The sequence below is a fragment of the Homalodisca vitripennis genome, chromosome 6 (assembly GCF_021130785.1).
Source record: "Homalodisca vitripennis isolate AUS2020 chromosome 6, UT_GWSS_2.1, whole genome shotgun sequence".
In the NCBI taxonomy this organism is placed as follows: domain Eukaryota; kingdom Metazoa; phylum Arthropoda; class Insecta; order Hemiptera; family Cicadellidae; genus Homalodisca; species Homalodisca vitripennis.
Genome location: NC_060212.1, coordinates 122,604,629 through 122,619,075, shown reverse-complemented (window position 1 = coordinate 122,619,075; position 14,447 = coordinate 122,604,629). Strand labels below are relative to the sequence as shown.

Genomic DNA, 14,447 nt, shown 5'->3' with positions numbered 1-14,447 from the left:
AACCAACTTTTAACATGGACTCTTGACTGTCCACATACATGAATTTCTACGCTATATTTTTGACTCTTTACTCTATGTAAATGACTCTCTAATGGCACTGGACTGTAACAGAAGATGTAGCAGGTGGCTTCATTTCTTGTTACTGTTACTGTACTGTCATACAAGTGTTTGTTTACAAACAGATTCATAACCTATACATTATTTTAGCTACGTAAGGTTTAATAATAACACTAAACGAATGTCACTTGATAAAAATAAGGTTGTGCTTATTACCCTGCACTGATTACTGACCGCGTACTAAGCTGCAGCCAATAATAATTATTAATGTAACGTGGTGTCTTAAACATTTGAGTTAAAACTTTATAAATCATCATAATGTACGTGTTGCAGAATAACATTTTCGGTCTTTTAAGCTTATTTATCTTACTAGTGAGCATTGTATTGATTCCTGTATATAACATTATAGTTTTAGATCTTCCTTCTATAAGTAAAGTGAACAATTGCCCGTTGTGCTTTGGAAGAGAATTGTGCAGTTGTTTAAGCAGAGAACACTTTACATTGAACTGGAATCATTTTTTAATAAATGTGTTAAGTATATGTAGTCATAAAAATCATATTATTTTTGGAAAGTGCGGGGAGGACTTGATCGTAGTTAAGAAGCGCCCTATTAACTATAGCCAAAATAATGTAAATCTTTCTCGAATTGTTGATTTTACTGTGTTATTGGAGTCATTAGAACAAACATCCTTAAAACAACCTCTTGATATCAATAACAAATTTACATTTTGTTCTTCACACAGAAAACTAGTTACACATTTCTTTGAAAATGTCGTCAAAAAGGAAAATAATGTTTCTGAAGTTTATCTTAACTTGTTTTTCATAGCTCTCACAAACATGGAGCCAATTATTCAACAGGTAAGTCATGTTAATTTGAGATCAAGTAGGGTATTAAGTTACTATAACAACTTCTATAAAAAAAATTCCTTTAGGAAATATTGACTTTAGCCACTTCAATAATTTATTGATTTTTCTTATAGTGAAAATGCTTAAATAATTGTGCTAAAACAAATAAGGTTGAAATTGGAAAACTTTTATAAAAGAAGGGATTTCGATATCTTCTCAAAGGTAGGTTATCTTGTGTACCTAACACATTCGCTGCTGAAAAAAATTTGATCAGTCATGGTAAATGCGGGAAAATTTTTTTTTTTTTTAACTTAAACCAAAATGAAGTCAGAGCAGCCAAAAAGGTTGTCCAGGTAATCCTACTGATAGATTTGGTGACGTTATAACTGTGACAACAATTGCTATCAGCCGCACCTTGCACCGGTCCCTGCTTAGTCAGTACCGCAGGAACTGGGTCCCGAATGGCACTGTCACTCGCGGAAGACATTGTCCATTGTGCAAATAGTGAAAAAAATTGTTTTGTGTAAAAAATTGAAAAGTCCATAAACATGGGCTGAACTCATATCGGCAGAACTCTCTGAACTTGAATCGGAATCATCCTGTTCACTCATAAAGTCTTCCACTAGTTCATTGTCGTCCTCCATATTGCCTAAATACAATAATAAACTCACATACACAGACACCATAGACTACACAAAATAAACAGTACAGCATAACCAGTGAATGAAAATTGTGAATAAACAACGTATGAAACAGACACAACACAAGGAAAACGGCTTAACGTTCCACGGCAACTGCTAGGCTCACACTGAGGCAATGGTGGCCAAGCGAGCAGATGTCTGCTATTGTTGTTATCCGCTTGGTGCGCCAATATTACATGACAATTGTCGTCACCCGCAGTAAATGTGTTAATGACTTCTTGAATGCTTACATATTTGGGTAATTGTAAACTTAACAGCCGGAATAGCAAAATATAAGTTTCTCGTTATTAACCTATTGCTATTATCCGACCCTTAGTCAGACCGGTTTTATTGGACTGTTATACCAGGGCCTGGGCCTTCAGTGGGCCCGCCACAAGTGTATTTGATGGGGCCGTGTCGACAAAAAGTGGTGGCAGGACATGATGGGTCCTGGCCGAATATCTTTTCCGGAGTCCGCCATAGCTGAGTATGGCCTTGGCTATCATCTTCACCAAAATAATACGAGGTTTAAATGGGTGAAAATGAAAGATAACAAAGTTATTGAACATTAAAAGTAGATCTACTTTTCTCGCACAGAGTAATTCATTTCATTGTTCTATTGGCATCATGCAGTCTTGTTATGATCATAAGTCAACCTCCTAGCCTGGAGGATTCACTTCTGGCTGGTTTATACCTTCCAGTTAATGCACCCACACTAGGTACAGCAAAAACTGATGACTAACTACAAAGGAATAAATTAATTTCCTAATATTTTAACTGCTCACATAATCCGCAATGAAACACGTAAATAACTTTCAAAACTATTTAACTGTATTGACTTAACACACTACAATTCTATAATAGATACTATTGAAGAGGCAGTGAAAGGTATTGCACGAGACGATTGAAGTTACTCAATTAAGCTATTCCGACCACAGAATACTCAGATATGCTATCGGGAGGGGAGCAGATAAAGCTGAAAATCATAGATAACAAGAAATACAGTACTGAAATATACATTTACATTTCAAATATTACAAAAAAAAGATATTTGTGATTTCCACCCTCTAATTAATTATAAATTACGATTTGGTTTGAAACTAACATGCCATTTGGCTAATCAAGAATTCCAAAAATGTCAGTAACAGTCATTTTGAGGCTGTCCTGTTCTGATAATTTAGAGGCTGTCCTGTTTTGATAATTTACTAAACAACTTATTCCAACAATCTGTGCAGTGTATATCAACTATCCTTATAGTAGAATAAAAATTCCCTACACACAAAAAAAAAATGGGTCGTATAAAAACAAATATTCATACCCTACTACAGCTCCTGCTTGCTTGTGGAAAAATATTTCATTATAACATTTAGAAACTAGAAGAAATTTCATGTAAAAAATTAAACAACCTAATTAAATTGAACACAGCTTATTTTTACTCTTACTAAAAAAAGTCCACTGGCCCACATGTTCACTAGATGTGGCAAGATTACATATATTTTATTTGGGAATAAATCACTTATAATTAGGTTGTTTAATTATTTTTATATGATGATTTTTATTTTTTTACACAATTATTAAATATGATATAATTTGAAACTAACATTCTATTTGGCTAATAAGAATTACGAAAAAGTCAGTAAGTCATTTTTAGACTGACCTTGTCTGATAATTTCTATGTTTTACTAAACAGCTGATTCCAACAATCTGTGCAGTGAAATATCAGTCAGGTGTACCAACTATCTATATAGTAAAATAAAAATTCCCTTCTAACAACCATAAAAACTGGTTTTTATGAATAAATAATTTAATAAATCACAAGGAAAGTATAACGTGTATGGTATTTTTGAGATCATTACAAAATTTACTTTCTTCTGATTAGGTAAAAAATGGTTCATTGCATTAAAAAAATGTCTCGAACCCTACAGCTCCTGCTTACTTGTTTTGAAATATTCTTCAATATTATATTTAAAATAGAATTAATTAGAAGAAATGTTATGTAGATTTCATGTACAAAACAGTCCAATATAGCTACTAATAAAAGAGCTGTGACAGCTTCCTCTGAGGTCCAGCATTTGGTAATTCCAGAGTATAGTGTTGCAAGCTATTTTGCAAGGGAACATCACTTGCACGGTGGAGTGCTTATTTGTGTCAAGCAAGGTATCGAGTTCTCCATCTTGGACCAAGTTCTTGGCTTCTCGAAGGAGATGACTTGTGAGTTGGCAGCTGTTGTGCTCCCTGTGTTAAAGACGGTTGTTGTTGCGGTTTATAGATCTCCTGCAGGTAGTCTAGCCTCTTTTTATGAAAAGTTGCATGATGTTTTTGCTTTTTTATACTGCATCAAAATGAACATTATTGTAGTTGGGGACTTCAATGTAAACTTTATGGCAGACAATGAAGAGACCCATGAACTATTAAACTTAATTGATAGTTTTGGATTAAATGTGACTGTGTCGGGTATCACGAGGCCAAATACCAACTCTTGTGGAACTGCGGGTAGCTGCATTGATAACCTACTAACTTCCCTACATCCTGATAGAGGACAATCGTCGGTGCTCCATAATCCTGCTTCTGATCACAACATCATCTTCTTTGTTGCGGATATCGAGACTGATGGATCGACGGGAAGTAGTCTCATATTAAAACACTTAACTAGACCTTTGAGCTTGTCTGGGGTATCCTTTTTTGTGCCTTATCTTAGCCAAATTAACTGATTAGATGTATATAGCCTTAATTTAAGTATCAATTTAAAGTTTAAAATGTTTCTTGACCTTTTTTTATGGGCCTTAAATTGTGCTGCTCCAATTAAAAACTTGAAATTAAAAGCTAAAAGTTCATGTACTAGATGGTATCATGATGGTCTTGTTAAACTTAAGTCTGAGCTGGATAGGTTATATTTTATTACTCAAAATACAATTAAGGATAAGAAGGATGTAATGGCAAAATATAGAAGTCTCAAAGCAGTGTACAAACGTGAGATAAACAGAGCTAAACTTTGTTATAACAATAGTGTAATAGATAGATCCAAAAATAAAAGCAAAGCTGCTTGGGGCATAATAAAAAAAGTCAGCCAAAGTCAACAGCAGGCCAGTTCCCAAGTCTCATTTTCTCAGTCCTGACACTTTTAATGATTTTTTTGTCTCTTCTGTGGAAGATACTTGTAAAAACATTGGTAATAGTACCTATGATTATTTTTATTATCTTGACAACTCCTGTAACTCAGAGACTATAAATTTTAACTTTAGTTTTAAGGAAATTAAGGTGGAGGAAACCTATGGAGCTATTCTTAGCCTAAGCAATAGCACATGTTTGGATGTTTTTGGTATCAATGCACATGTACTAAAAGCTGCTGCCGAACATATTTGTGAGGTCTTGACTTACTTGTTTAATGAATGTATTAATAGTGGAACTTATCCTGATATATTTAAGATTAGTAAGGTTATTCCTGTTCATAAGAAAGGTCCTATGGACAAGCATTGCAACTATAGACCTATTTCTATTATTCCAGCTGTGTCGAAGGTCTTTGAGCGGTTGGTACATGGGCAGATTGTGGCTTATTTAGAGTCAAATAAGTTATTCAGTGACTGTCAGTTTGGTTTCCGTTCTAATCGCAGTACCATAAAAGCGGTACAGGCTCTTGTAAGTGCTTGTTTTGATGGCCTTGAACAAAAAAATGTTGTTAATTTTAGAAGTTATGACCTTTCAAAGGCCTTTGATACTGTTGAACATAGTATTCTAGTCAATAAATTGAAATTTTATGGTTTTAATCAATTAGTTTTAGATTTTTTTAACTCTTATCTGACAAATAGGTTACAATGTGTATATTTAAATGGCTCATATTCAGTAACTAAACCTGTTAACTTTGGAGTGCCGCAAGGCTCAATACTGGGGCCAACATTATTTATTCTTTATATAAATGACCTCCCAGGAAATCTAAATGACAGCTGTGTAAATACTTATCTCTTTGCAGATGACTTGGGGCTATTGGTTAGTACTGAATCAGCCTTGGATAGTGTAAATAAACTTAGCGATAAGAATTCTACTGTCTTGGACTGGTGTTCTGCAAATAAACTTTGCATAAACATTGGAAAAGTTCAAGACCTACCTCTTAATTTGTACAGTAGAAGTAGCGAAAATAGTATTAAGTTTCTTGGAATATATGTTCAGTCGAATCTCAAGTGGCATGATCATATTAACTATATGGCCTCTCGAGTTGCTAAAGGTGTTTTCTTAATTAGGGCATTAAAGGGCACAATTTCAACTGATTATTTATTGTTTGTATACTATGCTTATGTTCATAGCTTTATCACTTATGGAATCACCTTATGGGGCAATACACAGTATGCATCAAAACTTTTTATTCTGCAAAAAAGGGCTGTTAGATTGATTGCTGGTGTATCTAACAGAGATCACTGTAAAGCTTGGTTTGCAAAGTTTAATATTTTAACCCTGCCATCCGTTTATGTATTAAGTGTTTTGATGTATGTTAAAGATAACTTGAATGACCTTGTTAGCCTTAGTGATAACCATAACTATTTTACGAGAAATAGGAATGATCTGTTGCTGATGAAGTGTAAATACATAAGCACGCAAAGTAGCTTTAGGTATCTGGGAATCAAATTGTACAATGCTTTACCTGAACATATAAAAATATTATCTAGGCCTAGGTTTGAAACCTCCATAAAAAACATGTTGCTTAAGAAGTGTATATATAGTGTAAATGAATTTTACAATGCTAGTAATAGTATGCTTCTTTAACTAGTTTCACATGTTATAACTTGTTGACGTTGTTATACACTTTTGTAGTGTCCTGACAATAAATGATTTGATTTGATTTGAAAATTTGGACCAAAAACAGTTTTTTGAGCACAGCAAGTGAACAACATAATCAATAATCAAAAAGACTACATTAATTTGTTGGTCTTGTTACTATGCAAAACTTTGTCCATTTACTCTTTGCTGTATCACTTACAGTTTCCAAGATCCCTCAGTGTGGATAAAATTTGGAACATTATGATGTGCACATTTTTTTATACATTTTTTATTGGCTATTCCGACCATGAACCGCACTGATACCCATATTTGTACAGGTTCACTTTTAGGCACAAGTATAAGTAGTAAAATTTTCAGTTGGTTTTCCCGAAAACAGACATTAAAACAAGTTCTTCAGAACAAAATTTGGTCAAAATCGGATACTTTTGTAAAAAGGGCTTACGGTATCCTCCAAAGATGATGTTTTGGTGTAGACAACATGGACCTTTAATAACTTCTTCTGTGCTTACATATTTGGACGGTTCTCGACACCCCTTGTCATGTCTTGCTGCGGGGTCCCCCAAAGTAAGTTAGGGGTTAAATATTGGCAGATGATGTTAACTTACACCTTTGAGCACCAACTGCTTAGTGCCGTGGTCTATTGAGAAGCTCCACAGTGAAATAAGGCTTTTTTATTTAGAAACTGTTCTGTAGATTAATTTGTGGAGATATATTTACAATTTCTCTTTTTAGTTAAGTATGTAACCAGAACATATATATATATATATATAAATAATTAGTAACATTCAACATTTACAAGAAATCTTATAAAGTTTTGGAATGATTTTAATTTTTTTTAATTAAAACTTTAGATATAGAAATATTGTAAGTGAATGGAACATACAATAGCTTGCTAGCTTGCATTATTATTACACAATTCTAAAAACACAGTCAAGTAATTAAACCATAAACAATTATATAATGCAAAATGAATCATTTTATTGTTTGCATGTTTACTTTATGATACAATAGATTTTTTGTTTTAATGAAAATAGTGAAATTTTAATTTTTTATAACTTACTAAGATATACATATTTTAAAACGAACTAAAATAATTAAATTTAAGTGTTTTTATAATAAAAGGTCACTTAAACAACAGCCAAACAAAATTTAACTGGAAAAGCTTTTATTTTTATATACTGGACACAAGTTTATTTGGTGAACACAGAGGGTGTGCCTACACCCTTTTCATATCTGTTCTGAATAAAAATGTAGTTTTTTCTTTATCCTTGACTGGTAAAATTAGCACTACATGTATAACAATTTTTCTGCATATCACTTTCACCAGAATGACAATGATTCTCTGCTTTGTTTTAATAATTTGACAAACAAAAATTTTTAATTCAGTCCAGTATTAGAACGTGAAATTCTAAAAATTTTGAAATCTTTTCCCAATAAGTTTTCAACTGGTTATGATGAGGTTCCAATGACTGTGATTAAGTTAGCCGGCAATCAACTAATTAAACCCTTAGTCCACTTAATCAATTCTTCCTTTATTAGTGGAATCTTTCCGTCAAAACTCAAAATAGCCAAAGTAATCCCGATTTTGAAAAAAGGAGATTCAAAACACCCATCACACTACAGACCATTATCGTTGCTACCTACTTTTTCAAAAATTTTTGAAAGAGCAGCCTATAATCAATTAGTAAATTTTCTTGAAACCCATTGTTTGCATGATAAGGAAGAACATGGCTTTAGACCAAATCGATCTGTGGTTACTGCTGGCATAGATTTCATTAATTCCGTCATTGACTCTGTAGATAAAGGAGAGAAAACAATAGGTATTTTCTTGGACCTAAGCAGAGCTTTTGATAGCGTTTCACACAAAATTCTATTAAACAAGATTGAAGGCCTGGGAATCAATGGCATTACTCTAAATTGGTTCAGTTCATACTTAATCAATAGAAAACAATTTGTTGAAATAAAAAGTAGCATTAAGAATCAAATAGTCACCAATAATTCTTCACTAGCACAGATTCAGCATGGTGTTCCGCAAGGATCAATCCTTGGCCCACTGCTGTTTCTCTGTTATGTAAAAGGTATTCCGCTCTCTTTTCAAAACAGTCCAACAAAAACACTTTGTCTGTATGCTGACGATGCAAGTTTAAAAATTAGTAGCAGTATATTAAATAATTTGGAAAATAATGTTTCTTCTAGTTTATTGGACATAAATAATTTCTCTAATAATCATAAACTATTATTAAATACCAGCAAAACTAATTTTATTGTTTTCAATTCAGGAAAAAGGAAATCCAGTAAATCCGGGAATAAAAATAAACAACCACTCTTTGGAAAAAGTAAGTTCCACAAAATTTTTGGGTTTAATCTTAGATGAAAATTTGACATGGAATCTCCATACTGAACACATAGTTAATAAAATTACTTCTGGATTGTATGCTTTGTATAGGATGTCTAAATTTGCTCATTAAATACTTTAAAAATAATTTATTTCTCTCTTATAGAATCATCAATAAGTTTTGGTATTGAAATATATGGGGGTACGTCAAAACAGAATTTGGATAGAATTCTCCTTCTCCAAAAGAGGGCAATACGAACCATGTTAAATCTAAAATTTGATGACTCTGTTCGTCAACATTTTACTGATTTAGGAATAATGACTGTTTATAGTTTATATGTTTTCCGATCAATACTCTGAATACTCCATGTAAAAAAAAACTAAGCATAAATAAATTGGTTCCGAAACTAGGTGACAGTCATTCATATTTCACAAGAAATCGAAATCAAATTGCTATTAATTCCCATAGGCTAGAATTTTATACCAAAAAAACATCTTATGCAGGTGCAAAGTTTTTACTAAGACTACCTGTGGAATTAAGAAGTATATACAATATTAAATCATTTAAGAAAAAATTAAAAAGTTATTTGATAAACAACCCATTATATAAATTTGATGAACTTTGACAACTATCCTTAACTTATGTTGAACCTGGTAGTAGGTGTAGTTTGATTTGTTATGGAGAAAACTGTAAATACTGTTACTTAGATGCAGCTAGTTTAATTTAACATAACGACGCCATTCAATGTATACCACTGTATATTATATGAATAAAGATGTTTCAATTCAATTCAATTGTCATTAAAAACACTACTAAAAATACTGTAACTTAGTTTAACAAAATTTTAGAGACAGATTCATAATGTTGCACATTACCTTTACTTTTTTTATATGTAATCTCTATTTTTTAAATTTATCACTAGATATAAATCACTTACGAACTGAATAGAAAATATAGTTGTTTTTACAGGTGACCAAAGACTGGGCAGTGGCCGAGTACCTAGGCGGCTGTGGAGACTTCACTGTATCAAGATACTGTGGATACACTCTCACCTGGGTGATACCTCAACTAGACTGGATGACAAGGTCTTCAGTTGCTGTACAGCTGCTACAGTTTGCATTCAATGCTACCTTCAGCCACCCCCAATTTGCATTTTATTTCACCGACATGTCTCCAGACAATTTTGCAGTCTCTTCCGACGGCAAAGTACGACTTGTTGATCTTGAACATGTCATTGTTGTCGATAAATATCCAGAAGGTAAGTAAGTTTATTTTTATTTACTGGCCCTAAAGTGACTGAAGCAACGTATAAAAGAAATGTGTGGGTATATGAAGGTGATAATACACATGCATGGCAGACAATATCAATCTACCATCCACAGTTATTAATTCAGAATGTAATTATTGCTGTTCTGAAACCATGTCCCTTGCGTACCTTGAACTATGGTAACAGTGGTTACAGACTATTACACTGTAATCGTCATCAAGAAAAGTCGCACAACAATGAATAGCATTTACTGAAAGAGTGTTTTTCATAGTTGCAAGAATGAATTGTAGTGTTTAATTCTTTTACTGGTAGTTATTCTGCGTGTTGAAGAAAGATAAACTCTTCCATTACCAATAACTTAAGCACATATTCAGTTTTTTCTCCCACTTCACGGCTAACAATTAGAATTGTATGATGATTATTTTTACTGCGTTGTTTTATTAGACTACCTTAATTGAAATTATTTTATTTAATCACAATTATACCCTTTAATTTATAAATTAAAAAGTTAATTTTATTTACAATAATCCAATTTTTGAATGTATTTAATATACTGAATTAAAAAAAAAAAAACTAATTAGGTACACACCATCTTTTACAATTGCCGTCATGTACCTGATTGGGTACACAGTGGGCTTCTGTAATGGGCAGTCATGCGCCCGATGCGGTTGATTGTTGTTTATATTGTTACTAAAACAATGATACTAAATTGACTATTATTTTATACAAGATGTGAAAAATCAAATAAAATATGAAGAAATATAAATTATGTATCAAGAATGGGACTTCAAAAATTACTGTTATGTTTGATTGCTTAGAGAGGAGTGGTAACTCTGGAGGAAAAAAGGTTACTTTGTAGTAAATTTCACTTGTGACTTGATTTTTTTTCGTATGTTTATAGATTTGTCCTCTTTATCTGTATTAATTTTTATGTTTGTTTCTGAAGAATTTATTTTACTGGTATGGAAATGATATATTTTGTATCCAATGTTCAAAAACTTTAAAGAACTATCATACTTTCCAAGGCTATAGCATAATTGTTTCTGCCTTATCATGACCTTTAATACGATATACGAGGTATGGCTATTAAATAATGGGACTGAAGCTGCAGTGGAACGAGTGCGCATGCGCCAACCAACAATGACCAACAGCTGTGTAGTTTGAGACTTCCTCTTCAGAATGCAGTTAGTCTCGTTTCTGTAAACAACATTGTTGTGTCATAACCTTCATTTATGTAAGTGCTGTTATTTTGTTTTGCCGGAAAAATGTTTAGCGTAATAATAGAGCAACGAATTGTTATTAAATTTCACGTTAAACTTGGAAAAACCGCTACCGAAACCTATAATTTACTAAAAGAAGTGTATGTCAGTGAATGTTTATCGCGGACTCTTGTTTTTGAATGGTTTAAACGTTTTCAAGATGGTCAACAAGACGTGGAAGATGATTTGCGGCCAGGTCGTCCTTCAACATCAAAAACGGAAGACAATGTCGAAAAAGTTGCTAATTTGATTCGGTCTGACCGACGATTAAGCATTCGTGCAGTTGCTGAATCTGTAGGCATTGATAAAGAATGTGTACGGCAAATTTTACATGACAATTTAAAGATGTGAAAAGTGTATGCAAAAATGGTACCAAAAATTCTTACGATTGATCAACAAGCAGCTCGTAAAAATGTTTGTACTGACACTTTGAATGACATTGAAAATGACCCAAATTTATTGGAAAGAATAATAACCTGTGATGAATTGTGGTTTTTTACTTATGATCCGGAAACGAAGCGCCAATCCATGCATTGGAAGACCTCAACTTCACCGAGAGCCAAAAAAGCAAGAATGAGCAAGTCAAAATTTAAAGCAATGATGATTGTTTTTTTCGACATTCGTAGGATTGTGTACCTTCACTGGGTTCCTGAAGGTCAAACAATTAATCAACATTACTATCTTGAGGTACTTAATAAACTACGTGAAAGAGTAAGAAAAAAACGACCCGAAATGTGGAAGGACAAATCATGGATTTTGCACCAAGACAGTGCGCCAGCTCATTCCGCGTTATCTGTCAAGCGGTTCCTGACCAAGTACAGCATCCCAGTGTTAGAACATCCACCTTACTCGCCAGACCTAGCACCATGCGACTTTTATCTTTTCCCTAAGGTGAAATCTGCATGTAAAGGTACGAGATTTGAATCCGTAGAAGCTGTTCAAGAAAAAGCGGCAAGACTCCTGAAAGAGTTGACAGAAGATGACTTTCAGCATTGTTTCCAACAATGGAAAATTCGCATGGAGCGTTGCAGGGATAGAGAAGGGGTGTATATTGAAGGTGATAATAAGTAATTATGTTTAAAATGAAAATACATTTTTTTACAATATCAGTCCCGTTATTTAATAGCCATACCTCGTATAGTTTGATTACATGCCTATTGTAAATATTTCCCATGGATACTTGCACCCTGCATACTAAGTTTTATCTTTAGAAATGCACCCTAGTAAATTTCTTAATAGTTACTCAAAGTTTCCAAACTAGCGTTTAATACACAATAATTCTAATGTAAACACTAAAATCAACTTTATATTAAATAGTCGTATTATTATTGTAATTAGTTAGAGGAAATTTAGGATCACCTTCATTCTGAAAATCATAAGTAAAATATCACACTGTCTTTGCGCTGTTTAGTAGAACCAAAGTAATTTCCATTGTAAAATTAACAGAGGAGATTTTAAAGAATTATTGCTACTAATTGACTCTTGATTTTCCAGCAGATCCTCCAGCAAATTGGAAAGTCCAGCATCAAAGTTTTCATGATGAATCAGTGAACGGATTTGCCTTCTCCACACAAGAAATCTGCTCTCACCAAACAAGTGACATGAACATATATTCAATATGTCAGGTAGGTCTAAACTTGCATGTAGTGTCAGAGGTATTAATAATAAGAAATGGATGTAGGCCATATAAACTGATAACACATCAACCACCATAGCTGAATTATCAACATTTGTGTTCTTGTTAAGAGATATATAAGCTCTTAAATACCTTCACTAAATGTGACAAGAGTCATGTACAGACTTTAAGATAGCCGAATAATAGTAAGGTGCATCCACCGCAGTCAATATTTTAAAACATGGTACATCTCTAGCTACAGAATATGTTGTCCACACCTTCACTGCGACACGAGTCACATACTGATTTTAGAAAAGCTGGAATAGTTTAAAATCAATTTTCTTATTTATATATCCAAAATTAATAACTACGTAAATTGTTGAAACTCAAGATAAGCCCTCTTTTATGTAACAATAAACAACATAATCAAGTAATGACTTTAATTCACAAATATATATACATTGAGTTGTTAGTAGCAGCAGTGAGTATTGTAACTGTGCACTAAAACAAAAGTCAAGAAGTAATAAATATAGATAAGAAGAATTGCTATGTATGTTCTCTGTGAAGTCTTATTACTATCTAAGGTTGACTATTCATTAACATTTTGTGCTAAAATCATCAAAATTGAGACAAGAATTGCTGAGTAAACTATAGTACCACATTTTTCGGGTACAATTTTGAAATGACATCACTATTCCCTTCCAACTTTGTGCTAGATTTTGGATTTAGACTGTGATTTAGTGAAGATAACAGGCTTTTTTTAACATTAGTCATAGTTCAGTGACACAATAAAATCAGTAACACTAAAGCTTCAAGATCTGCAACTGATCTCTTCCTCAGGTGGATAACTAACTGAACACATTGTGTTTCAAAATCAAATAAGGATAGGAATATCGAATTTTCTTCAACTTCGCAATCCATAATTTCATCTGTAAAAGCAGATTTACTATGATAAACATCTGTGAACCTTTCAGTGTATCTATATTTGGATTATTTGATAAATAAAAACTAAACGATTACTACTTTTTAGCTCTGTATCAATATATTATGAGCATTTTGATAAAACATATGATACTAAAAAAGGCAGGAAAAATTTAATTGCAAACGGTTGTCATAGTCAGGTATTTGAGCATCTGAAATACTGAGTACGGGGGGGACTAAAAGTGTTAATTGTTAAGAATATAGATTCAATGAATTGTGGATTTAAAAATCTTAACTGAGGTATTAGTTAATTCTGTCCATCATTATAAACTAAATCGATTAGTTGTTGAATATATCAGGAAAGAAGCTCATATAACATAGAACGATATATGAAAACCCTCCAGTTCACAATTCATAACTTGTCCAGCAGTTTTTGGCTAGACTTCCATTAAAGGCATCCATTAACTTGTTTTATGTCAGTTGAGTAATCTGCATTTTCTTGTTTCCAGGGAATCTTGTCAGAGAAATCAGACTTGTTAGATGGTGGACTCTTACATTCACCTCCCCAGCACATGCTAGACATTACAAGAATGATCAGAGAGTGTGTCTCGCCTCCTACAGGGAAAACTAGATTTGATATAGCTCAGTCGATAATTGAAGTGTTAGATGTAAGATAAAATCAGTAACTAAAATTTA

The 14,447-nt window shown here is 33.0% G+C and overlaps 1 protein-coding gene across 1 annotated transcript; it reads left to right on the top strand.

Moving 5' to 3' along the window:
- The first annotated feature begins 383 nt into the window (after positions 1-383).
- On the top strand, positions 384-14,447 carry LOC124364888 (divergent protein kinase domain 2A-like). Its single transcript, XM_046820686.1, has 4 exons — positions 384-915; positions 9,659-9,947; positions 12,710-12,840; positions 14,261-14,447. Exons 1-4 carry the CDS (start codon positions 895-897, stop codon positions 14,426-14,428), a joined length of 609 nt encoding a protein of 202 aa, XP_046676642.1. The 5' UTR covers positions 384-894; the 3' UTR covers positions 14,429-14,447.

Excerpts from the sequence above, each read along its gene's own strand:
- LOC124364888 (XM_046820686.1), top strand. The coding sequence starts at position 895 with ATGGAGCCAATTATTCAACAG. Across the intron at positions 9,948-12,709 it reads TGTCGATAAATATCCAGAAG|CAGATCCTCCAGCAAATTGG; the intron begins GTAAGTAAGTTT and ends TTGATTTTCCAG. Across the intron at positions 12,841-14,260 it reads ACATATATTCAATATGTCAG|GGAATCTTGTCAGAGAAATC; the intron begins GTAGGTCTAAAC and ends TCTTGTTTCCAG.